The sequence below is a fragment of the Ischnura elegans genome, chromosome 11, assembly GCF_921293095.1.
Source record: "Ischnura elegans chromosome 11, ioIscEleg1.1, whole genome shotgun sequence".
Lineage (NCBI taxonomy): Eukaryota > Metazoa > Arthropoda > Insecta > Odonata > Coenagrionidae > Ischnura > Ischnura elegans.
This window is the reverse complement of record NC_060256.1, coordinates 57,251,212-57,278,083: the sequence shown is the minus strand read 5'-3', so window position 1 is coordinate 57,278,083 and position 26,872 is coordinate 57,251,212. Positions and strand designations below refer to the sequence as shown.

The 26,872-nt window shown below is 37.6% G+C and overlaps 1 protein-coding gene across 2 annotated transcripts; it reads left to right on the top strand.

Moving 5' to 3' along the window:
* The first annotated feature begins 1,216 nt into the window (after positions 1 to 1,216).
* On the top strand, positions 1,217 to 23,634 carry LOC124168511 (eukaryotic initiation factor 4A-I). 2 transcript variants are annotated; one of them, XR_006866954.1, is made up of 10 exons: positions 1,217 to 1,323; positions 1,996 to 2,101; positions 2,182 to 2,329; positions 2,445 to 2,554; positions 2,807 to 3,082; positions 3,179 to 3,287; positions 5,202 to 5,374; positions 9,693 to 9,862; positions 21,958 to 22,168; positions 23,420 to 23,634. XR_006866954.1 is itself a non-coding variant. In XM_046546835.1 (9 exons), the coding sequence occupies exons 1-9, from the start codon at positions 1,301 to 1,303 to the stop codon at positions 22,100 to 22,102; spliced, it is 1,260 nt and encodes a 419-aa protein (XP_046402791.1). In that variant the 5' UTR covers positions 1,217 to 1,300; the 3' UTR covers positions 22,103 to 23,312. The 2 variants fall into 2 exon arrangements, 1 of the variants encoding a protein (XP_046402791.1); XM_046546835.1 differs by lacking the exon at positions 23,420 to 23,634 and having other exon boundaries at positions 21,958 to 23,312.
* The last annotated feature ends 3,238 nt before the right edge of the window (positions 23,635 to 26,872 follow it).

The window sequence follows — 26,872 nt, the reverse complement described above, 5'->3', positions numbered from 1 at the left end:
CAGGGAATCTGTGAGATTTTTTTCCCTACAGTTCTTAACCTCTTCAGATTTTTCTTAACTGCAATTATTTTCTCCGACTGTCCATACACCTCATCGACTTTCTCTGACACATGTTTGCCAGAGGGTGAGTACACTTGAACCACCACAAGATTGGTGGGCCATGTCACAATTTCTATAGACAGTATCCTATGCATAACTTACCTATGTATGAACCTCTCTTTTACCCAGCCTCCTGTTAATAAGAAAGTTACTTATCATTGACTTTCTTCCCTACCACTATATTCCTGGACCCATCACTCCAGTAGTTCTCACCATCCTTCCATCTCATATCGAACATTCCCAAAACATCTCTCCTCCCTTTCCATATTTCCCTTTTAAACTTGGAATAAATAAATAAAGACCACTGTCGTATTACCTTAAGTTTCAATCTCGAATTTGGTTTAGCCTCGGGACACGAAATTGATACTTAGTACTGGCTTAAGGCCACCTACCAAAATTAGTCCTACACTATGGTGAAGGCATCTTTCTCTCTTTTTACTCTACTCCACTTCAACACCAGAAAATTACTTTGCTGCAAATTGTATGACTTTGGGTCCGTCAACGTATTTCTGTGCACTATCACAGCTCCTGATACTACTATACCTACAGAGGGATCTCGAAGGAATGTTCAGCGTCAATTATATGGAACGGTTCACTGTACATATGCAAACACAAATTTATAATACTAAAGAGTCTCAATAAAAAGGAAACTTTTTCTTGGTAACAAGCCTACGTGGGTGAAACTACTAAATAGATGGAATCCCGGTAAAGTTTTCAATTTGTTGAATAGTCGAATTCCAACGAAACTTTCACATAAACAGAGAAAATTATTTTCTTACCCGTGTTTAAGTACACTTTTACTCATGGAGTCATCCCATGAAGACCAAATAATGAATTTCGCTGAAGAAATTTTCCCCGTTGAGTTACTTTAAATGAGCGCCAAATGACTTCATTTCTCGGGAAGCTTTACTCATCTGTTTACTACGAATTGCATTATGGTTCCCATCTGTTCAGTCGATGGACTAGATTCTTCCGCGGAGAGAAGTAGATTGATAATTTTTATAAAGAGGTCAATTTTTAAAGGATTCAGTGAACTAAAATTCGAATAATTGAAATTAAAAATTGATTGGGTGTAATAGAGCTCCATTGTGCAGCAATGATAGTAGAGTTAAAATTCTATCTTCATTCGCGCTGTTGCGTATGAATACTACTTATGACGCAATAAAATTCTTTCCTTTCCATCGTACTGACTGCGAGGAACATGTCCTATTCGTCTGAACGAAGGTATTTATTTAGAAAAATTAATTGTATTTGTTGTCTAAAGTGTCGGGATTTATTGTCATAATTGGCTTATATTCGAGGAAATTGCTCTACCGGTTTGATAGGCTTCTTTGGGTGTCTCTATTGGCGTATTTAGAGTGATTGTCAAGGTTTCCGGGTCGGTTGCCTTATGCCAACATGGCGATAGCTTGCCTCTTGTCACGAGAGGTGTCTTTTGCATGTAGCAATGTGATATTACGCATTTTTTTCCGATTCGCTCACAATTATGTAGCAGAAAAATTTTATGTTTACGTAGTAGCCTGCATATCCGAGCTTGCTCTGTCACCCAGAATGCCGCCATGTGATCCACCATCCCTAGCCCTAATGAGTCCGAGGCCATGCCGTACCAGATATCCGACGACTTTCATCTCTGTTTAATGTGCTTGTTTGGCAGTCATTTTTGGATTACCCTCAATTGTTGCACAATGGTAGTGTTAACGCATTCGATTTATGCTTGTCATTCCGCTCGGTCTCTTACATTTGCAATGTAGGCGGAACGTATGCCCCAATTAGTTAAGTAGTATCTCCTTTAAGGTAACCGACGCCGCTGGCTGCACTCTTACTCTGTTAGAGGTGGAATTACTCTTAAGTCAGTTAAATTAATGATTCTAATTACGGTATTGTTTGTAATTGCAGAAACGAAGAATTTGGGGAGAAGAATGACCCAAGTGAGAAGGAGCCTCAGTATGACAGCCCTCCGGGAATGGACCCGGACGGCACCATTGTGTCTAATTGGGAGGAGGTAAGTGAAAAATGGTCAAACACTTGAGTCAACATAATGAGGTTTTGTCCGACTAACGAAATAACTTTCTATTTGTATAGGTTGTCGATAATTTCGACGATATGAACTTAAAAGAAGAGCTTCTCAGAGGTGTTTATGGTTATGGTTTCGAAAAGCCATCTGCCATTCAGCAGCGGGCAATTATGCCATGTGTGAAGGGTTTGGATGTTATAGCTCAGGCGCAATCCGGTAAGACGCACTTAATTTACACCAGGTTATTGAAGATTTTGAGGATTTTGTTTCGTTTGAGTGTTCAATTCGTTTTAATGCGTAATCTAATGAGGAAATTGAATTCTTTCTGCAGGGACGGGAAAGACGGCTACGTTTTCTATTTCAATTCTTCAACAAATAGATACTAATGTACGTGAATGTCAAGCTCTTATTCTAGCACCCACGAGAGAATTGGCAATGCAGGTTGGTTGACTTTTGTGATCTCGGCTTTTTCTTGCCTCAATTGTATAGAGAATGTGTAATTATGTGGCATATTGTGTGTGGACATTTGTAATGCTCGTTGAAAGTGGCGTTTTACGTGTTCATCCTATTTATCTCTGTGAGATGAATTAGTTGTATCTTAGAATAATTGGCTTACGGTTATTCATAGGGTTCTTGAAGTGCGCGTCGTAATGAAGCCATTTAATTCAATAGCCTACTGATTTTCGCTTTCAGATCCAGAAGGTAGTCCTTGCCCTTGGGGATTTCATGAATGCTCAGTGTCATGCTTGCATCGGAGGAACGAATGTTCGAGATGACATGCGCAAGTTGGAGATGGGTGTACATGTGGTGGTTGGGACTCCAGGTAGAGTGTACGATATGATCACTCGTCGTGCCCTTCGGCCCAATACCATCAAGATCTTTGTCCTCGACGAAGCTGATGAGATGCTGTCTCGTGGATTCAAAGACCAAATCCACGATGTCTTCCAGAAGTTGAACCAAAACGTGCAGGTATGTATTAGGGGAAGAAATGGAGAAGATTTTAGTTTGGCATGCGAGCGTTACATCTGCCGGTACTCACTTTTAATCCAATCCTTTCATTATTAGGTCATATTATTGTCTGCTACCATGCCTACTGATGTGCTTGAGGTCAGCACGCGTTTTATGAGGGATCCAGTTAAAATATTGGTCAAGAAAGAAGAATTGACCTTGGAAGGTATGCATTTATTAGGAATTTTCAATTAAATTAGTTACTTTTTGCTGTCACACGCTTTTGCTTTTGTGGTTGAATGTAGCATCTTTGGTGGTTCATTAGCATTTTCTCTTTCACCCAGGACCAGGTTATTGGTTCAAGGTGTATTATGTAGAATTTTAATCTTCTACAATCATTACCATAAATATTTTGACGAAGAATTATCAGGGTGGATACTTACTTTGGTATAATTGTCATAATCTAACTCTTTTAATGTGATAATTTCCTATGGGTGTTGTCTCTCAGTTAGCCTTAGATCACTTCACTGATGAATTTTCGTGTTGTGACACTTTTTTGTTTCTCCATATCTTGCTCCTTTTTTTAATTGCATTGCTCATGTAGGTGTTTTACTTTTCATCTGTTATGAACTTTATTTCTGTAGTAGTTACTTGTCACGGTTGTGTAAATGTACATTCGGTAGGTAGGTCTATTTTCTGGTAATCAACTTCTGCGAAGTTGGTACCACCGTTTTTTCTCGTCTTTGAAATTACTGTTACGGTATCATTTGTCGTAAGTAATATGCCAGGGGATCAGGCTGGTTGGGCAATAGGGTTGCATTTTTGCAAGGTCAAACAATTTGATAATTTAATTTAAAATGCAAGATTTATTTCACGGTGAAAATGGATAAATCTGGTAAAATGCCTATCTAAGCAGTATCTGAAGGAAATTTCACCTTTAATGAAGCGGTAAGCTTTCAATTGGTGTATATTGTGATTAAATTGTTACCAAGTTAATTTTAAGCTATGGTATCACAATTGTATTTGGAAATCTCAGGGAGTGAAATTTGATGCCTAGGAGTAAGATTGGTAGATGGCTTATATGACTTTTTCCCAGGGTTCTCATTAAAAACTTGACTTGTCACGCTAATTATGTTTGCTCTAAGTTTTCTAGGTCTGCATTCAATTCTTTCTCACTATTATTTAGTCTTTCTCATGTACAGATGTTTGTAAAGAAAAGTACTTTTTTTGGGCGTGCCATGTCTTTGAGATGAATTAGTGGTGTAGTTTGGTTAGTTCTGCGCTAAGTACCAGCAGTAAATTGAGACACTTTTGAGACATAATTTTAAGTGACTCATTGAGTATTTGTTATTAGCTTTTTTCGAAGGGTTGTTTTAAATTTGAAATTAATTTTTATATTGTTAGAATATTTTCATTCTCAACTTTTGCCCCTTTTAACACAACACATTCATTAGAATTTAGGACAGTTTTTCTTGATCATTAGGTCTTGGGTCTCATCGTGAGGCTTGCTGCCAGTCTATTTCTAAATTTTTCATTCTTATTGGCATGAATAAGTTTTCCTTATTCACAGTTATTTCAATTTGAGTCATCTTTTCTCGTGAATGGAAGAAATGAAATCGTATTGGTAATGTGTTTGCTGTTAATATGGGAAATGTGTAATAATGACTGTTCTTTACTGAGGAAATGCCTGGAGTTCTCCATTGCTTGTGCATTTCAACAAAATGTAGACTATGTGCAAGAGTAAGTTCTGTGATATGGGTATTGTAGGGCGTATAGATTGTTTATAGTTATCAATGTTATAGTAATCAAGATTAAATTTACCACTTCAAACATGGCCATATGTTTTGTCCTTCCAAGCTGTCTACTTGCCGTACCATTGGCATATGATGTGTTTTCTTATTGTGCTAAAGGATTGTCATCTTTTCCTTGAGCGTTTCAGTATTTGCTGGAAAGTATCAACTATGGTTGACATTTTGAATGAAAAGTTTTTAGTAGAAGAGTTCAATAACTACTAGTTTTAAAATTTCCCATTAGATATGAATTGAAATAAAATAATTGGTTTGTTTACCCGCCCATTTGTTTAGCCATTGTGTATTGGATTTTCTGATTGACTAACATTACAATAATGGCTTGATTTTAGGTATTAAGCAATTTTTTGTCAATGTGGAGAAAGAAGACTGGAAGTATGACACATTGTGTGACTTATACGACACCCTCAGCATCACTCAAGCAGTCATCTTCTGCAACACGAGGCGAAAGGTTGATTGGCTGACGACTAGCATGCAGGACAGGGACTTCACAGTTTCTGCTATGGTAAATTTTGGGAAAAATTTGGATAGCTGTGCTATTGGCTTTAATATATGTTATAGCATGTCATCTTCGTTGTTTTAAATTTTGATGTAATACTCAAAAATTGCTTGGAGAAACTGCATGCCATGCTTTGAAAACTCTCACATCATTTATGTGGCAATTTAGAAATTCTGAAGTGTTCATGACTGGCTCTAGGAAAAATGGCTGAATATTAAGAATTTTTTAATGGGAGAGCTAGCGCTCCAAGTGCTGCCACAAGAGATATTGGATCTTCCCCTGAATGCTGCTTATTGCGAGCCTTGTCATTTCTCTTCTTGGAGTGGTCTATTTGGCCACCATTGCCTGAGCAGTAGTGGCTGATTGGCAGAAGCTCTGTTTGTTATAGGTGGCATATGATGTGCTTACAAATCATTCAAAAGCTTTGCCATGGAGCTAAAATAGACTTATTCCATTCAGGGATGCTGAGACTATACTATGCAGCTGTCGGCTCCCCTGTTGTGCAAAAGCTTGAAGTGAATAACACACCCCCTGAATAACATTCTGTCATTATTTGTTCTGAAGTGAAAACTTTTTTATTCAAGAGTTTTATTTTCTATTCTAATTCAAGAGTTGGTGAGCCTGTTATTTCTTTTATAGGCTGTGTTATCTCTATTTATAGGCTAGGCCGCAATGTCTGGTGGGATGCATTAGTGGGTGAATCTGAAAGAATGTTTGAAATTTTTTCATCCCTGCTTAATCTCTTCCACAATGACGTAATGTGTGATTCATGTGCTATACTCATCTTGATAGTTTCTCTCTTTTTATTCTGTGGCGATCTCCTGTTATGTAATTGGTCCAAGTATGTAAGTGTAAATATACCGTATAAGCTCGTGTAAGAGGTGCACCTTTTTTCCCAGATATCGCAGCCGAAAATGGGGTGCGCCTCTTACACAAACTTCTTATCTTCCCCCCCTCCCCTTCACCGGTTGCAAGTTCAAGGGGAACTGAGTGGCCTTGGTTTTCAGCGTGAGTCAGTCATCTGAAACCCTGGGTCAAAATCAAGCGGCAGGCAGGGGAGTTTCTCCCTTAGTGACGTATTTTTAAAATGCTCCTGTTTGAATTTTTTGCAAGCATCGCGCCGTCACGTCGGTACCCCAGAGGTGAACATTGAAAAGATCGCGCGGGGTGACTCGCTCCGGAGCGCGCGCTAAATTTATTGCCGCGAGTGGGCATCCCGCGGTATTAATACTGCATATAGTAATATTGGTGTCGAAACCTGCGGTTGAAAAAATTCGAACGAGTGTGCTCACTGTTGGACTTAATGGTGGATAGAAGAAATCGGAAATGCTTATAAATGAAGAGCGCTGAAGGAGAGGTCGAGGGGAAAAGGGCTCCCTCCCCTCCGTATTTAAAGCTACGAGCGAAGGAGAAAGGGAAGAACACGTCCGATCTTGCATGTGACGTCGTTGCCTTTAAAGCGAAGGGGCGAAGGCGCAGCAATGTGATATACGCAGTTTGCGTTGCCTGAGTTTCCAGTCCGTCTCGTCTTGTTTGAATGCGCTTATGCTACGCTTGTTTCTTCCGAAATTGTGCTGTTTGGACTATGTTGAATATTAATAGCCTTGTTTTAGCTATAAATCTTTGTGTCAATCAATTAGAGCTCAAAAAACTTAAATGCTGTAAGATGTACGTCGCGTTAGGTCTAATTCTTTTTAGAACCTCGTGCGTGTCATACAATTGCTGAAAGATATCGAGATATCTTCGAGCTCAGAAGGTGACTCACGTAGCATTTGACCTCCAGAAACTCGGGGAATTGAACCTGGTAGACCGAAAAAGGTCAGTTGGTGGAATGGGGTAGGGATGAAACACGTTTCCATTGTTCCCCTGTAACTTGATATTTTCCTGTGGAGTCTCGGAAAGGATAAAAACGGCAGAGGCATTAGCTGATGGAGAGCCGAGTGTAGTTCCGTTAGGCTCCTTGCACACACACCGATTTTGGACGGCCGGTAAAATATTGGCCGATATTTTACCGGCGAAGCGATGCTTGCACACACGCCGGATTTTTACCGGTCAAACGATACGTTGCTAAGTTTTTGAGCCGGCGCCGGCGATCCACAGTGACAATAGCAGGCAGCTAAACGGCATTTTACCGGTGCCGGCGTGTGGTCGGTACGTGTGCAAGCTCCAATGCTCTCCCATTGTTCACCATTGGAATGTGGACGGCCGATATTTCACCGGCCGTCCAAAATCGGTGTGTGTGCAAGGGGCCTTAAATCTACGACGTGGTTATTATCCTACGGCGCTGAGGTTGCCCCGATTGTTGTTCAATCTCTTGGGAAAGCTCATGCCATTTGCCTGTCGTGTTTTGCCTTAAAATTTTCCACGGCTGCAATTCTATTGCAATACTCCTGCGAGAGCTTTTAAACAAAATTGTTCGTGAGTAGGACAAGCAACGTAGAGCGATGTCGTATGCAAAGAGAGGATCGGAACTCTTTCTACTCCCTCTTATGCCGCCGCAGTTATCAAAATTTCCTTTTTCAAATAGTACTGAAAGAGGACATTTCGATAACTGTCGAAATTCCAGGCATACATCTGCAACACCGCACGATAGGACAAAAAAAGTCGCAAAATTTTTTTTCTTTATAGCTTCGATCCTCAAAATAGGGGTGCGCCTCTTACACGTGTGCGCCTCTTACACAAGCTTATACGGTATTTTGCGGCGTTAAAAACATTCTTTTATGCAAGTTTGTTGAAAAAAGGTTGCTCTGTTTGAAGTTATGTGGAGGCATTTATTTGTAGGCATAATGTCAAAGAAGTTAAATTAGTTTATCATGTTGGTCACTCATATATGACACCCTATTGTGAAGGATTACCCAATTGCATCACAATTTTGACACTCAAGGCCTTGACTAAAGGTTTGCAAAGAAGTACCAGAATAAACTCATTTTGATGGCAAGGTGTGAGAATGTTGAGCTATTCAATAATTTACCAGGAAGCAAATCTTTTTGTGCAGTATTTTAGTGAAATTCCAAATCTGCTGAAGCATTGGGGGGTAACAGAAAAAAATCCCTTTTTGTCATTTGGATTGCATTCACCCCAGAGGGTTTATTACTGGCTAAGTTAAGTTTGGAAGACTTTGCTCTGGACTCCGAGGGTTAAGGGAAATTAAAAGTACACCAACCAATGCACCAATCCTCCCAATATCTGAATAATCAACACCGGTTGAGATCCCGAGTGGATGAAGGCCAGCAATGGGACATATACTTGGAAAATTCCTTTATTTGTACCAGCTTTAAATTTTTTCATGTGAAAGGGTGGGAATGTGAAAGTTATAGGGATTCCCATCTGAATCACTTTTAGTCCCTCACCCCAGTGCTTAATTTTAGTTAGTTTACTTAACCGTCTTCTGTAATGAGTAGCAGTAAAACATCTTCATTTATATCATATTTCTCGTATAGATGCGATGGTGGTTGGCGTAACATGGTGAAACTCCTTCATGATGCACAAAGGTTAAGAAACACCTAAGTCTTTTCTTAACCTTTGTGCATCTCATATAGATATCCAATCTTAAATTAATAAAATGTGGTCAGCCATCTTTAATTATATTTTTCTTAATCTTATTGTAATTGTGCAATTATTTCTGCGGCCTCTTATAAATAGAGCTCAAGGAAATAGGAGATTTCTTTGAGCTAAGGAATGTTCACTCATCAATAAGTCTAGGTCAAATGGGAGGGGGAGTGGGGAAAGTGGAAGCAGAGTGAGATGAAGGGAATCTATATTGCATGAGTCACAGCTAAGTGCTCGCCCGGGTAGACATTTTGCTGGTATTTATGGAGCAGAGTGCAAGGATATTATCCTCAAATGTATTTGATATTCCATCATGCTACCATTGTTGGTGCTCCTTTGCGAAAGGAAATGCGATCCTTTATGTAATTGTTTCTTCTTTACTTCAGCTCATGTGAAATTTATTTTCAAAATATTTTGACATTTTTTCTATTATTGATGATCATTAGAAGGCTGCTAATGGGTTCTCAGTCAGCTTGTTTGGTGTTGTGCTGTATGTACCCATTTTATATGGTTATTAATGTAATTAATTAATTAGGTTGTTCGAAGAACTATGCCTTTCTGTTGTGATGCTTGTGTGTGGCACTTGGCATAGTAGTTACAGTGAGCATTAATCCATATTCATTCACTACATGTGAAGTTTGATTTTTGTAGCTAAAAATAAATGGATAGTAATATTTATCTTGTGCATTAGCTATATATAGCTCATATTTTAGTCATAATGTCCATGATCAATAACTTAAGTTGATTTTTCATTTATTTAATTTTTTCTAATTAGCACGGTGATATGGAACAGAGGGAACGTGATCTTATTATGAGGCAATTCCGATCTGGGTCCAGCAGAGTGCTTATCACCACTGATCTACTAGCTAGGGGTATTGATGTGCAGCAGGTTTCCCTAGTCATCAATTACGACCTTCCATCTAATCGGGAAAATTACATTCACAGGTTAGTTTCAGCTTATGTAGTACTACGATTAATTTATTTTTTCCTCTTAATTGTAATATTCTGTGAATAGTATGTAAGTAGCTTGGCTCTTCAACTGGGACATTTTTCCCATTGTACAGCTTTTACTACAGCGTGAGCTCATTGGAATGAATTTTACTGCATGGTCTTGGCTATATGGAGACTTAACAGAGCCACTGTTAATTATGTATTAGCATGCTTGAAAGTTCGGGTTGGCTTGGTAATAGTTGCACTCACTATTACGAGTAATTTTCAGCCTCTAGCAGGATTAGAATCAGTACTGTTAATTGCAGTTGGAATTGAAAACAATATGAAGTTGCTACTTTTGAATCTTCTATTCAAAGTTAATCTTTTCAATTATAGTCATGAATTCCATGTTCAACTCATTAACCCGTCAACGCCCATGGATTCCATATGGCACCCAGTGCAGTGCCGAGCCAATACTCATGCAATGCATGTATAATATGTGAATTTTAGCATACATTTCGGTGCACGTACTTAGTAGAAGGTTTCCTCTATAATGATGTCAGCTTGAATAGTGTTCATTGTGTTGAAATCATATGTATCATATTTTATAAATATGAAAGATGTGCGATTAAAAAAAACTATAGGCGTTGATGGGTTAATGTATTTATCTTTTCCTGATTTTCTTCTTAATCCTTCCGTCAGTATACTCGCCTTTAATATTACAGTAAAACCTCTTTACATCATAATGGAGGGGACCAAAATTTGGGCAATTTGATGTATGGAGGTTCACTATAGAGAGGTGTTAGTGATAGGCACCATTTTTTCATATCCTTCAGAAATGAAAGGCACTACTGTCTTTTAAACCATTATATTTATGTGTTCAAACACACATGCATGCATCAGCGAACATATATTTATTATTTAATAATTACAGAAAGCGAGCGCTATCGCATGATTTTTACCATGATTCGAGAGAAAATGATGTGGTGTCTCTAAATTCAACAGTCACTTGAAATGATTGGGATAGTTGGATACCTTTTTTCTTATTTACTGTGAGGTATGCCCTCATATGGAAGAAAATGGCCAAAACTAATGATTAATGTGAAAATTACTGCATAATAAGGTATATAAGAAAAAAAAGAGTGAAACATTCATCGCTGGAAATGTCATTCCATGTACGTAATCACAGCTGCATTAATGGTCTCTTGTTGTCTTTGTACGTTTTGCGGAGGTAGTTAGGCCATCTCAGGGGTGTCTCCTTGGTGTGATGAGTGGAGGTTTTACGATATAAAGAGGTTCACTACAAAGAGGTTTGCGTATAAATTTACATGAAAATCTGACGGGACAGTAGGGGTGGTATGATGTATGGAGGTTTATGATGTAAAGAGGTTCACTACATAGAGGTTTTACTGTATTAGCATGATGTTCTGTTATATTAAATTTTCAATTTATAGTATGACTGGTTAAGCTCAATAATGTGTTTTACATTTGAAAAATGAAAAGTTAGTTTTGTCAAGTTGCAACTTTTTCGTTCCTTATGTTAATGATTGTTATCAATTTCAATTTTATTGATAGGGATCCTTTAAGTGAATATTGTTTGCTCATCTAGATGTTTAATGATGTGTGGAGTATGTATTTGTCAAATTTAGACTTTGTGTTAACGATTTCTGTTATGATTAATTAAGAAGTGAATTTTATTCTCACTAAAAATGCTTTGCTCTTCTGGGCATCAAGGGAGATGTTATGTCTAATAATGTGTATAGATTGTGTTTCACCACATAACACTTGATCCAGCAAATGCCTCCTGGTGTTCGTTGTTAGTATCATCTAAAAGCAGGGATGTCTGGAAAGATTTTCTTCTCTAAACCATTATGATAGATTTTATTTTGATATTATAGATATCATTTTAATTCTAGAACCCTATCTGGGATCATAACGACTCTTACTTAGGATGTGATAGTATTGAAGTAAATAAATGAGTGTCTTTCTCTTACCCCAATATCACATTGATTGGACTTAAAATATGTCACTGTTCAATGTTTCTGAACTTCATTCAGAAAACCAGAATCTAATGTTACTGTCTTTAAAAAAGAACCAGGACACCCAAGTTTGAGCTCTACCATCCAAACGAAGCTACAGATTTCAATGTGACAAAAAGCATACGAGAGACGAGAGAGTTCATGTGTACGTGGGATCGTACACTTTCTATAGGCCTTTGTCCCATAGTATTATTCACTCTTGTACTGCATTTTTTTTCTTCAAAAAAATGCTCTATTTTTATCATGAAATCAAGGTTCCCAATTCAAGAGTCCTAGATGTTCCTATACTTTTTATTACCATGACTTGTGGTTTTGATGTAAGGGACCAGATTTCTGTGCTGAAAACAATTTTTAAATATCAAGAAAATAAATGTTGTAGTAAACAATGAACACCAAATGTTAATTTATCTTAATTTTAATGGATTCAGCCGTACCTTATTTTACATTATATTTTTCCAATTGGTATTGTATTTGATCATTAGTATGCACTATTGCTCTCTGTAGGAATCACAAGAAAAGAGAGAATTTAGCTTCTAGTTTTTGCAATGTAGAGTACATCTGTGATAAAGTAACATGTGAAATTCAGAAATTTCTACCTGCTGTTAGCATCTATCTCAAGTTTTTAGTTTCAACTCTGTTGTTGAATTCTTCTTCATAATGTTAAAGTCATCTTTCAGCTTTTCCCTTAAGCAAATATTTAGTATTTAATGGTAAATTGGAATTGGCTTTATTTCAAATATTTATAGGATATGGTTGTAATGAACATGGCTTTCATATTTTATGGGCCAAGTTACATCTGTTGGCATTTTTATTATTTGGACAATTTATTTTTGTCATTATAAGTATGTCTATAAGCTTATCTGTTATGCTTTACAATCTGAGGTACATGAAGTGATAGAAGAAGAATGGAAGTGATGATTTCTCAATGTCATGGGATGATTCCCTTGAGTTGAATGCTGATAGTGTGATGTCCTAAGCATTGCATAATGTCATTTATCTTAATACTTATTACAAATTTTAAAATCTGTTTTGAATGAATAACAAAAACAGCATGCGGGTGGTAATAGCTTTGCTTTGAGTGCAAATCTTTGTACCTCCTCATCTAACTCTGGCATATCTTGAATACCACTCTGTCATGCAGATAACTCTTGACTTCTGCTAAAATTCAATTTTGCTGGACACCTTGTATTAAATTCTATCTAATGATGCTAAGCCTTTCCTTAATCACCAGTGACTACCTTCTCTTTGACTTCATGAATTTGACGGGTACATTTTCGCTGATGACACAATTTATTCTCTGAGAGCAGTTAGTTTTCTGGAAATTTTATTCATTGATGGTTTATCCTTTCAAATGTAATCCTTGGGGGCAGTCCATGGTTCAACGGATATTCTCCCAGTGGGATGCTTTCCCCTTTCAAAAACAGGGGCCCAATGTTTTTGTGCAGTTCACTTGAGTTGATGCTCCTTTTATCAATTCAAAGGTCACATAATGAAATACACTTTTGTATGTTCCACAAGAGTTTTTAATCCCGACCTAGGTTTCGGCAGTACACACTGTCATTATCAAGACAGTGTGTACTGCCGAAACCTAGGTCGGGATTAAAAACTCTTGTGGAACATACAAAAGTGTATTTCATTATGTTTCCTGCGAACAAGTTCCACCAAATATCGCCATCCAACCTTAAGCCAATTCAAAGGTCAATTTTCTTGGAGGAATCATTGCATAACTAAGCATGTTTTTCCCCTGACATAGTGGGTTTTCCCCCTGACATGGTGGGTTTTCCCCTCTTCAAATGGTGAGCGAGAGTATTCTTTATATGTGGAACAAGATGTAGATGTCATGAATTCCATAAAATGACACACAAATGGCTGTTAGAAGCAGTGTCGATTGAAAGATACTTATTTGCTGCCACTTTTTTAAATAAGGAGAGAAGACAACTGTCCTATGTCTATTCATTCCACAAGGGTGGGATAAGCCTGCAAAATAAGTTAATGCATGCTGATGATACTACTATATTACTATCAATTTCTAGGCATTTAGAAAGAATATTTTCTTTTTTAGATGACCTTGGATGCCAAAATGTGCATTCAGGAGGTAATTCAATTGGTCATACGGCTGTCATTTTGTTTTGGCATCACAAGGCATCAAGTTGGCAAAATTTTAGATGAATTTCTGTAAAATAGGTGTATGATGTTCAGAATTCTAGCTTAATGATCTTCTGATAAGTATATTTTGCACTCATCTTCAATGACACGATGATGTCGATTTTTCGAGTTCATGGCTACTACATCTTTACATGGCTACAATTTTACAGAATAAAAGTGAAAAAAATGTAGAGAGATTATTGAGGAATGGGTAAAAATGGAATACTTGGTAACCATCCACCATATCATTGAAAGTGGGAATCATTTGAAGTTAATTGATATTTTTATTCTCTTGATAATAATATCAATTAACTTCAATGATAATAATACTACGATTTACTGATCAAATTCGGTATGTTAATCATGTTTCATGGTCAGGCACGCACAGACTCTTAGTCTACGCATTTCTCTACAAATGAATATTCGAAGTGTAGTAATTGGTCCGTACTATATGACGACACGACCTATATTTTTCATTTTAATGGCGGAAGTCTGTTATTTTGTCTTAAGCGTTTCAATTTCAGTGATAGCTTGGGATGGACTTGTATTCGAAAAAGGACGAATCAAATAACTTTCATTTCTAATGGACCCAGAATGAACCATTTACGAAAATTATCTGATTTGTAACTCGAAGTTCGGTTCCCACACAAAATTAGGGCACATGACATATGCTTAGAAATATGAGTTTGCCATTGGAATTTTACTTAAGGAAACATTTCTACAGCAAATAGGCTTTCAATTTATGGCAATAGCTCTCAATAGACTACGCTTACCTCGTTTGGATCGTTTAAAGATCGCGGTCCCGTCGTATAATTTTCCTGCATCCATCATTTAACGAAAATGAGACGAAGTGTTTACAAAGTGTTGTTTGTGGCTAATAACGACAGACACCCCCAGGAGATTGAATTACTATAGGGAGAAGTGGAGTGCTGTGGGATAGTAACATTAGCACATTTCCCAAGATCCGCTATCCCCCTCCACTCAGTACTCGCCTCCCCCCTCTGAAGCTTTCCTCTTCTCCGAAATAAAAAAAGGTCTCAGCTCACGCAGGGATCGTATTACGAGGACCTTAGCTTCGAAAAAAATATCAGGTTACACGAGAACAATAGAAACGTGTTTCGCGCCCCCCCCCCCTTTTCTCAAAACAGAATGCTGAGTTCAAGATTCAAAGATAAAGGCACAATCTTTGCGGAAGACCACTGATGGATAAGTTGCATGGTAGATCAAAGTGACTCTTGCTATTATTATTATGAGCATATTCTTGCCATTATAGGCAAAATACGAACAAAATAATTACAGGCAATAGAGACAGAGAAACTAAAAGTTGCCATGCCAAAAAATGTCACTTTGGTGGAAATGAGAGCTTTTTTCTCTAAGTTCTGATTTTCTTAGAAATTTGTTTTTTCCCTGCTCATTTAGTAAACAATTTTTTCTCAGTAAAAACAGAAAGATTTTTTTGTGTGAGGGATAGATTCAGTGATAGTTCTGATTTCAGGACTGGGGTATTAATTCCTCTATATGATGGGTAGTATTGCCTTTTAACACTTTAAGTGATAGAGAAAATAAATTATTCTCTAATATATACAATAAGTCCTCTGCTTACAAGTATTCCACTTAAGAACTTTCAGAGATATGAGCATTCAAGAAAAGCGTACCCGAAATTTGAAATTTGGCACCTTTGAGATTGACTGGTGCAACGAGGAGGGTGGGTGCAGTCCGAACTAAGTTTTGGATAAATTCAAACTGCTGTGAAGTCAGGAACTGTTCAGCGCTTTGCCTGTCTTTCTGGTGGTCAGTGATATTTTTTTGCCTGTAGCAGTGTTGTGGGAGGAGGTAGATCAGTTATCATCGCCATCGTGAGTTAAAACAAAAGTACAATGCAGTGATGCATTTAGCAGGATAGCTACACTTGGTGCCTTGCTTAGGTTTTTTTAACTTATAAACAGTCTCGAAACGCATCTTGTTCGTATGTCCAAGACTTACTGTAATCAGTTTTATCCTGGATATGAACACGAAGTTCAGAAAATCTCCTTGAATATTGTAAATTCAATTTTTCAGTTTCACTCTTTCAGTATTGAAAATTTAATTATGGAAGTGCTAAATTAAGAAGCGAAACTTAACAATGTCATGAACTGAGCTAGAAAGACCAACTCAACACCACTTAACTATTCATAAGACTTCTATTTGTAGAAGTGTAGTAAAAAGCGTTGTTACAGCACAAATTTTTTTCTTGAACGTGTAACAGAAAGTATATTAATGAATTCATCTGTCAAATAAAGCTCAATAATTAATAAGAAATACGGCATGATTTGGTGGTCGAAGATATTTCTCCCCATTGGTTATTTAGTCAGCTTTCGTCTTAAAACATTGCACCATTTTTGGGCATTCTTCCAGACCTTTGTTGACAAAACCACTTGAATACTGCAGATTCCATTTTAGGATGTTCCCGTTGTCACAAGTAGTTTTGGCTGCTAATTGTTCATAGTTTGGTCGATGCTGCACAAATTTTATCTTTGTTCTTTTATATTGTGAACAAGGTAAATGACAAGACACCAAACCACCTCCTGATATCAGTCTTTTTAAGTCCTGCTACTTCCGCACTTTTCTATAATTTTAATTTTGGGTCTAAGGTCCAAGGATTTAGGTTTCCCGGACATGATGCACTCGTGCCAACCACCTGACACTACTACGTCCCTGAGACTTGAGTTAACTCCACTCCTTACCCACATCCCTCTGTTTGTTCCCACTCTGTTTGTGTGATTGGGTGCATCCAGGCGACGGGATGGTTGATGTTTTTCAATCTCTCTCTTCTGCTGGATGTCTAGACCCCATTAGCCTTCTGCCTTGGATCATGCCCTAAGTATTGGGTGAAGTGAGTTTTCTGCTCTGTTGTTTAGCAGAGGATTTCTGCTATCAGCACAGTAACTCTGCTTCTGCACATTTTTTATAGTTGTTTACTTGGTGATGCTGAGTCCTTGCTCGTTAACCTAAGGTTGATTGTTATTTTACCTTCTTGGTAATAACTCTGATTTTCCTACATGGCAATAGCTGACGACGTCTTGATCAAGCTACATTCCTGTGCATAAATGAAGTATCAAAATATACATCACAGGATAGCATGCAGCGACTACTTTCCTATAGCTTTCCATAAGTTGAAACTCAATGTAAGGGTGCCGATCTAACTACAGCAATTTTGTACTCTCCACTTCCATGCCTAACACGGGAAAAGATGGAGGGGGTTTTATTACAATTTAAGTTTCCATGCTTTAGAAGTAGCCTCACTCACTCCCTCTCCCACTGTCATCTTCCTCCCATTCCCCTCACTGGGATAATTGAGCTTAACACAAGAAGATCGTAAAATGGGAGTATGCAGAGTGTACTCATGGCCGTAAATCACATGAGTGCTTGGACATAACTGGCTTTAGGTGTTGTCGATCTGACACATCTTGTATTTTTAGTTAAGTAAGCTGATAATAACGCAATAGTTAATGCTTGCTTAGCTTTGCATCGCCCTCGAAAAATATCTGTCGTAATGCTGGGTGTACCCAGTGGAAGAAACTTTTTGACCTCTCTAATTCTGATTTACAGGCAGTCCTCGACTTTTGTACTATTTGCACTTTCGTACGTTCCAAATTGACACCATTTACTTGACTTTCATTCCCTAAATTAGGACTTTCGAACATTTGTCTAGAAGTAATTTTTTAGAGTCCCGCAATATTGTATTTGCGGAAAATACGAACGTGGGGAGTGTTGACTTTACTCAAGGCAATTTTTTTGTATCTGCTCAATTTCTTCATTTGTAGTGATAAAAAATGAGTGAAAAACATTAGACTGAGAAGGTAGACGTCAGTGGAAATAAGCACGGTCGTATAAACTGAACACTATCGAGCAAAAGTTGAAAATTATTACACGTGCTGAAAGTGGGGAATCATTTACTGCCATTGGACGTTCTTTGCAAATAAGCCATTCTACAGTGTGCTCCATTGGGAAGGAGAAAGACAAAATTGGAGACCATGTAAGAAATGCTGGGAACATTTCGTCGATCATTGTTAGCAGGTGGTGAGGTGTAGTGATGGAAGAGACGGAAAAAATGCTGTCAGCTTGGGTTGAAGATCAACATTTAAAAAATGTTCCTCTTAGTCTTGCAGTTATTCAAGCAAAAGCTCGCAGTTGCTGAAGCAACAATTGAGAGATGATGCTGATACACCCAAATTTCAGGCGAGCAAAGGTTGGTGCGATCGCTTCAAGAAAAGGGCGTGTTTGCATAATGCAAAATTCATTGGTGAATCTGCAAGTGCTAATAAAGAAGCAGCACTAGAATTTGTTTAAGTTTTTTTCTGAAATTGTCGAAGAAGGCTATTCTGCCCATCAAATATTTAATGTTGATGAAACCGAATTATTTTGGACGAAAATGTCTGATAGAGCATATTTGGTGAAAGAAGAAAAAGTTGCTCGCGGGCACAAGGCATCCAAGGACAGGCTCACATTTTCTCTTGGGGGCAATGAGACAGGACAGGACAATCAGGAGACATGAAGTTGACTAGGCATTTATTATAAATATTATATTGTTATAAACAGATTAAAATACAATAAATAAATAAGTGATTCTTTCCAATGGTGATTTTTCGCTTAAGTGCTCTTTAATACATGCACGATATTCACACTTGCAGCAATGATGTTGGACGAAATATCCGAATTCCGTATGTCTTTTGTCTTTATTGAAAAGATACATGATGACGAGATATGCAGCAACGAGGTGTTACCCCCAGAAGAATTTTGACGTAAAATTTTAGAGGCATCAATGAAAGTCAGGGTTCAAAATTGCATTTTGTTTTGCTTCTTGGCATGTTTTTTTTAGTCGTAGAGTAAATTATTAGTGGAATGTCAACTGAATCACCGAGAGGTAGTTTCAGCACTCAATGGATTTTTTGTTATTTTTTTAGCTTCTATTTGCACTTTTCTGTGTATTTTAAATAGAAAATACATACTGTGAGGAATTTTATTAATTTATTATTAAAGATTTATTAATGAAAATTAAATGTGTGTATAAAATGAGGATTTAGCATGCATATTTTTCTCTTCTGGAACGTAACCCCTAATTAATATGGAACTCCATGGTTCGACTTTCGTACATTCAACTTTCATTCACATTTCAGGAACGCATTGTGTACGAAAGTTGGGGATTGCCTGTATTTTACACGTTAAACTTAGGCAGTTTGGCAGTACAAAGACTAGCACTTGCTTGAACACGATTCTCCCTCTACCTGGAAGTCAATCGCTCGATGACGGCAAAAATTATGTCTCAAACCATATTGCTTAAAAAAACTCATTTCCATTAGCTCCATGCTTAATTAATGATCTAAATTATCTATTGTCATTCTGTTAAGGAGACGAGATAAATTACTTCGGTAGGCTGGCTATCTGGACCCAATGACAAGTAATACTTTTGGCCATTGCACAGCAATGGATTTCGATTAATATATAAACAGAAAAGAAGATTTGAGGCTAGCAATACTATTAATATGCGTAAAATGGTAGCAATTTCGTGTGTTCTTAGCGCAAGTTCACGTTTTATCATGAGAGTGTTTTAAGTTTTTTTATTAGGCTACACTGCGTTGCAATGTTTTCCTGAGGAACGAAATTGTGCTATATTGTAATTGTGCTACACGAGGCATGTGTGTAAACACAAAATCATGACTAAGATTGGAAAAAAGATTGACATCATTAATCTAGTGGAAAACTAAATTAGATTTCCTCTGAATTTTTTTTCCATGCCGTCACTTTGAGATAAGGGCTCTCTAACTCGTTGCTTTAATTTGGTAACGGTATGTATGCTTGCAACTTCAGTTTTCATTTCCTTTGGATGCATATGCTGGATCAGCCGTCATGGCAACATACTCTTTTGATCAAGTATCCAGAAAGCCTTCCCTTGAATCACACTTGGCTTGGTTCTTTGGATACCTGTGTATCCCTTACCTCCTGAAGAGCTTTGCCTTGCAACTTGCTTTTTATCCTATCTAACATGTCATACTTTCAATATCCCCACACAGAATATGAATAACTTCTTGGGAGAAGGAAAAGGCATACCTCTTGTTAAAGATTTCTTTGAATGTTTCATGATTTTCTATGGGTGCTCGTAGAATGAAAACTCTCCTTCCATTTACAGCTACTATGTCTATTTCTCTCCACCCAAGGGGTAGCACTTCCATGAATTCCAAATGAACCTTTCATGAGCATTTCAAAGCCCAGTAGTTGATCCACGGAATGTCATGGATGGCAGGGTTGGATAAATTTTGCTGTAGGTTTGATGCACGGTGCTCCTGCTGCTGAACGCAGTGGTTGTGAAGTATGAAATTAAATGTGTGAATGTTTGCGATTGTCTATTCAGAATGTTGAGTAATTTCTTGTCTAACATTTAACATTCTTTAGTTGTACATGTTTTCATGTTGTAAGTTGTACTTCCAAGTTCATGTTGTGTGGATATGAAGTGATGTCTGGTGAAAAAATCTGTTAGGCAAGAAAATGTAATGGATGTTCTCATCACAAGCTGATCTTGTGCCTCATAAATGAACTGAGGAAGTTTTGTTCTTCAAACTCTTCCACTTAAGCATTCACTGGACTGAGACTGAATCATTAGTCACCCACTTTACCTAAAATTATTTAGTGCCATTTATGAACCATTCAATCTTTCGGTCCTCATACCTACTAACTATGGCATTTCTGTCAGATTCGGCCAGATATATTTCACTATCATCAATGTTAATGCTATGCCAACGCTACTATTGTTAAAGAAACTGAAAGGTTTTCTGCGAGTCTATTGAATAGCAAAAGTTGTTGGTTTTACGTAAAGATGTTCATTTTAAGAGAGGAAATGTACTTCGTCATCTTCAAGTCTGACTGGAAATACTTAATGTATGATTGATTCTAACCAGTATGATGTGAGTGTAGAGGTGTGCGTTGCGTTTAATACTCTTACTTTCATGCCAAAATTAAGACCATGAATAATAATTGATTTCTTATATTTAATTCTCTCATCTCTCTATATATGAAGTCTTTCAAGTCAATGGTTACATTCCTGCAGTATTACTTCCTAGGTGCTATAGTTGCCATTAATACATGAAAGATTTCATCATTATACTTACCAAGTATTACTAATGAATGGAAGTCACTCTTGTTCCTACGTATTGAGTCAATTTTTCCTCTTTACTGCTTCAATCAGTAGTAATTTACTTAACCGTTGCAGTTAACAGGTTACATTAAGTTTTTTGATTGTGTCCATGAAAGTGTGTTCAAGAAAAGGGAGGACACATTATAACCTTATGAAGCTTGGCTGCAAAAATATTGTTCAGCTTATAAGCTATAGCAAACTATGCTGACTTATTGCTGATCCTGATTGTAAATACAGTAATTCCTCAACATATGAACATGATGCTTCAGAAACCTTGTTCATTAGTTAAAATGAAAAACCTAGGCAAAATATTGAAAAATGTAGTTATCTTGCAGCAAGCTACACTGCATTACAATTTTGTGTTAACTCATGAGTCATAAACTGATATATCTGCATGTGCGATGTGGCTGGAACTGAAAAAATTTGGTATGGGCAAAATGCTGAACATTTCCTGGCTTCACAACAGTTAAATTGTTACTTTAAAGGAATAGTAACTAGTTCCGTACTCCAGGCTCTCCCTAAAAACATTTACTTTCATTGATTTATATGCTACTAAAGGTTTGTTAGCTCCTATGTATTAGCAAGAGAAGAATAGTACATAGGGGTTGGCTGGTTCAGAAAGGAGTGGATTTTACAGCAATGGTGACTGTGAGAAGTATTCGAAAAGCAGTATCTTCGGTATTGGTGTAGCAATTGTGGTTGGTGATATGGAATTGTTTGTTGTGTATGACTTAAGTTGTATATTTGTTTCATTTCAGAATTGGAAGAGGAGGTCGTTTCGGGCGTAAGGGTGTTGCCATCAACTTCGTCACGGATGAAGATAAGCGTGCCCTTAAGGACATTGAAACATTCTACAATACCCGTATAGAAGAGATGCCAATGAATGTGGCAGATCTCATCTAATGGGTCATACCGAGGAGATTGTGGCTTCTTTTAGTGCTGTCTGTGTTGCCTCGAGCTCTTTGAATGGTGTGAGTATCGAGGTCTTTGATCGTGCGAGAGCGCCCACTTGTCCTGTGCTTGCCACAGTATTGTGGGAAGGGGGTTTAGGAGAGAATTTTTTTGTGGACTTCTGTTGTTCCCTCTTTCCCAGTGCTTCTCTTGATCAGGGTGTACAGAGGATCTTGGTACGATTCTCTTTGCTGTGAGCGCGTGTGGAGAGTGGGGATAAACTGCGGTTTACCCATTTTTTTTACTTGAAGGTGGTGTTTTGGAGACTTTGTACTGATGCCCCTGTGTGCCCGGGGTTAACGCAGAGACAGTGCTGGTTGTCACTCTCTTCCCTTCTTTATATTATTCCTGTCCCTTGTCCTGATTTCCTTTCCCTTAACCCCTTTTATTATTACATATTGTCACGTGTGACTGGTACATGTGTGGGCTTGTTTCCCTTGACTAAGCTATTCTCAAAAGGACCCATCAAGGTTTTTTTGATATTGGTCAGTTAGTGTATCAAAGTAAATAAGTCTTAAACTAATTATTATTAAAATAATTATTATTATTATTCAAATGAGAAATTGTGTGTAGCTCTATTGTCTATAAAGGGTTATATGTTTTTTGGAGTGGTTATTGATAATTTGATTTATTTTTGTGTATCATAAAACTATGTTATAGCTTAATAGGTGTATGATAAAAGTTGACTGGGGATGTAATTTAATGATTTTCCAATTATTGTGGCTTCTCTTGGTTCGCCTAATCTGGGTGAACTTCCTTGTACTTCTTATTTCTCTTGTCTGGGCTGCAGAAAGTTACTACTTTCAGCCGCTGCTCCTGACTGAGACCCCTTTGACCACAGTCGACTTCTGCAATGTCCATAATTTGTTGCCTTTATGTAGATAGAAAACCATTTAAATACATCTGCTATTGGAAATTAGACCAACTGTTTAGGTGGGAAACCACTGTTATATATTGGCCCCTTTACTTTTCATGTTGTAAACCCAGTGGTAGCCATGTGGTTACTCGAATGTTTCGTCGTGCGTGCAAAAGTAGTGTCGGCTTATGGAGGGGCTATTTCAATCAAAAGCGATGCCGCAGGCGATTTATTTTATCCCATGATTTTGTATATCCCCACATTTCGGCCCTTCTGACGACCTTCTGAATAAAGTGTTAAACTATATGGAAGTTGTTTTTGGTTATTCAAGAAGAACCTGTAATGAAGTAATATTTTTGGTGCTGATTAGGAGGTATGTTTATCCTTAGTAAATGTGTGTTCTGTATTTTCAGGGAAATCGGCTGGCCAACGTGAGGAAGAAGTGGAATTACTTTAAATTTACAATATATATTCTTTTTGGAAACTTTTAAACTGTTTTCTTTCATTAAGAAAATTGTACTAAAATTGGAATTTTGTTGATATGTCACCAAATCGATGAAATCAATGTAATTTATGTCCACCAGTAAATGGCATGACCTATTGTGTATAAGGTCATTTTCTTTGCGTATCCCTTTCCTTGTTTTTCATTATTACTTCGAAATGTTTTTATTTTATTTTTAGTTTCTACAATAATAATTTCCATGATAGAAGGATTGTTACCCAAACTTTATGGCAGACTTATCCAAATTGTTGTCTAATTTTGGATTAAATATCAGATCCATTATCCAAGTGTCTTATTAAGTTAGTGTAAATGATGGTTCGTTCGTTATATCATCTTATATCTGTTTTGACTGGGAAGGCAGGCATAAGGTGAGTGGATTAGAGGGAAAATTACGGAAGTTGTCCATTTCCAATTAAAGTTAGAATGTGGTTAATGAGTATTTCTGATCCATTTGGAATAATATATCTCAGAATGCGTCAAAGCAACATCTATGTAAATGCTTTATCTTAAGTTGAAGTCCCTTACTGAATCCACAGTGCCTTATTGAGCATGACATACTCGTCCTACTTTCTTTGCTGCAGTGGGGCCAAAGAATTAGGGGTTGAGTAGTGAGAAAGTTTAGATGGGGAAGTCAACACTTAACTAGGCCATAGAGTGTATTTTCCTCACTCTGCTCCTAATGAGGGCCCTTGTTCATTGTTTTGGCACCATGCTTACCTGTGGTTCATATTTTTCCTTAGAAACTATATATATGTGCATTTGGCAAAGTCAAGATGCTTTGTGACTTACTCTCTCGGTTCCCACTCTGCCATCTGTGGAGTCCTTAGTCAACTTCCATGCTTGCTTAAGGGTCACCCTCTCCCATGTGATTTAGCCATGTTTGCTTGCCTGCTTAGTTGTTTCGAACTGTTAGAGTGCAAATGGGTAAGCCCCAAGCCTGACTCCATTGTTTGGCTAAGACTTCACGTTTTTGGTCCCTCCTGCTCCTGGTTCGAGAGTGGGTGGCGAATGCTGCCTTCACCGGATATTTTTTTCTGTGAGATTGCAATAGGTGTTGGTTGCATCTTGATGAATCCCAGTGTCTATTAGGGTGACTGGCATGTGCTTGGTTTTGAAAGGCTTATGCCACCTATGACATTTCTACAGCATCTTTAATGTTTTTTCAGTTGGCTTTCTCTTGTATACTTGTTGAAGTGGTGCACCATGTCATGTTACCCTTGTACCCTTACCCGTTGATCAACAAAATTAATGTGGTTCATATGTTGAGGTCGGCTCTTAAGGCCAAGTAAAATGAGGATTGTTAATGAGTGCTGCCGTGGAATTGACATGTCGAGAAGCAAGTGGCAGCCATATTAGAAGGTGGTATATTTATGTACTAAGTTGAAATGAGTCATAATTTACTTACTATCAGCAGAGAATGTGCGCACCCCAGTTAATTATCATGTGATTAAATACTTATGGAGTGTTGTCTTGGTTATAAATGGCAATGCTTTTTTTCTATATTGACAAGACAGTATCATAGTTATTAATGCCAGAAGTGTCTGATGTACAAAGCATTCTGAAGCCTTCAAGGGAAATGGACATAACTCATTTTTAGTGTGATGAGCGTGAAGGAAAGTATTCCATCTACATCCCCCATTATGAATAGTTTGATGGTTATTAAACCTGTTAGTTGTCTCATATGCTCAGGCTCGATTATAAATTATTGAACTTCAATTGGGTTGGATCTGCCTGCATCTTCATTATTCTAATATTCCCTGCCTGAACGTTTTAGTGTTATTTACTTTATCAATGACTGTAGTAGTTGAGGGTAATTATGTTCTGCCAGAAATACCTGGTTGAGTAGCATGCATGACAAATGATTATGTAACAGTTGCAAGTAAGTTCGGATAATGATGGATGAAATATTTCATTAATACTCAGCATAGATTTGCATGTGGCTGGCTTGTCGGTGGTATTTTCTAATATTCTGAAAATGCACGTTTGTGAAGGCCCAAGTATTTGTTTTTCCATTTTGATGATGGAACACTACTAATGAGGAAGTCAAGGCCAGGCAATGTAGCTCAGTGGGTGACCAAACAGCCAGATGGTTTAATTGGAGGGTATTTCATACCAAACCCACTGGTAGGGGGGGGAGTAGTTTTCCCTGGTAAGTATTTTGCTTCGAGTCGGCCCTGAGCTGAGGAAATGCCGATGAATATATTCCCAAATTTTAACAGTCTAACTTAGCAACAGTTGATTACACCATTTAACCATGTGAATGACTGATAATAGGGTGCTTCCCATTCATTGACACAAGTCAACTTGCGTCGCGGTTTAAATGTTCCATTCTGTGTGTGTGGCAGACTGTTGTGACACTAGTCAACAAATGGTAACGCACAGGATTAGGAAAGTTTAAACAGTTACCGTAAGTCGACGCGTGAGTCGCATGAATGGAAAGCACCCATAGTGTGCTATGGACATACGATTGTGTCGATGGCCAATTTTTGGGAATTCCATTGCCTGGAATATTAGGAAATACTGTTGAATAATCATTTGCTTTGAAATATAATGGGAATATTTTATTAGTATTATCAACATGAATGAGTATCTTCAATAAATGAGCAGCTTTGGTTCCACATGTAGTTTAGGTGATACCATTTCCATCTTCAATGGTGATGTCCTATAAAGTTGAATTCATATAAAATGCACAATTATTAAATATATTTCAAGAGAACTGTGAAGCATACAATTTCTGGCTCATTATTTGGTGCCCGTCTGAAAGTAGTCTCACTCATTTCGATTCTAAAGGCTGAGGGGAAGGAAGGATAAGTCCGAAGTTGGCGACATTTTCCTTTGGCGAGTGATTTAATGTAAACTAATGTTTTATTTATGGTGGACATAGTTGAACTCGGGTTTGTCCATACCCAGAAATTGTGGTGCAGCCCCCCATAACTATGATATATAGAGTAGCATTTATAATTTTTTCATTATAACAAAGTTTTACTCAGTTACTCAAGAAATCTCCCTAGTGGATCGCTCCAGCTGCTTATATTCAAGTTCTTTCTTCAAAATAGCGTGAGTCGAATAGCTTAAAGAATTTGCTGCTCCTGAAATGGATCACTGTAACACCGCTCTTAATTCGAGCTTGCCAGTCCATTTCCCTCACGGCCTGACTCTTCCTATGAATGTGAGATAATCCCTAAAAAAGCATTTTTTTTTCCACAATGAAATAAGTATCCCCTTTAGATTAAAAATGTACTACGTGTGGGTATTTGAATTGGCGCTTCTTGTGTGACTGTATTAGTCAATTAAAATTTCGAGGCGTAGTGTGGTTGTGGATTAATTTACTCCTACACATGCGATCAAAGTAAATAATTTTGTT

Bases quoted from the DNA above. Each gene is read 5' to 3' on its own strand.
- LOC124168511 (XM_046546835.1), top strand. From the start codon at position 1,301: ATGTCCTATTCGTCTGAACGAAG. The intron at 1,324-1,995 runs GTATTTATTTAG...TTGTAATTGCAG, and splicing joins TCCTATTCGTCTGAACGAAG to AAACGAAGAATTTGGGGAGA. The intron at 2,102-2,181 runs GTAAGTGAAAAA...CTATTTGTATAG, and splicing joins TTGTGTCTAATTGGGAGGAG to GTTGTCGATAATTTCGACGA.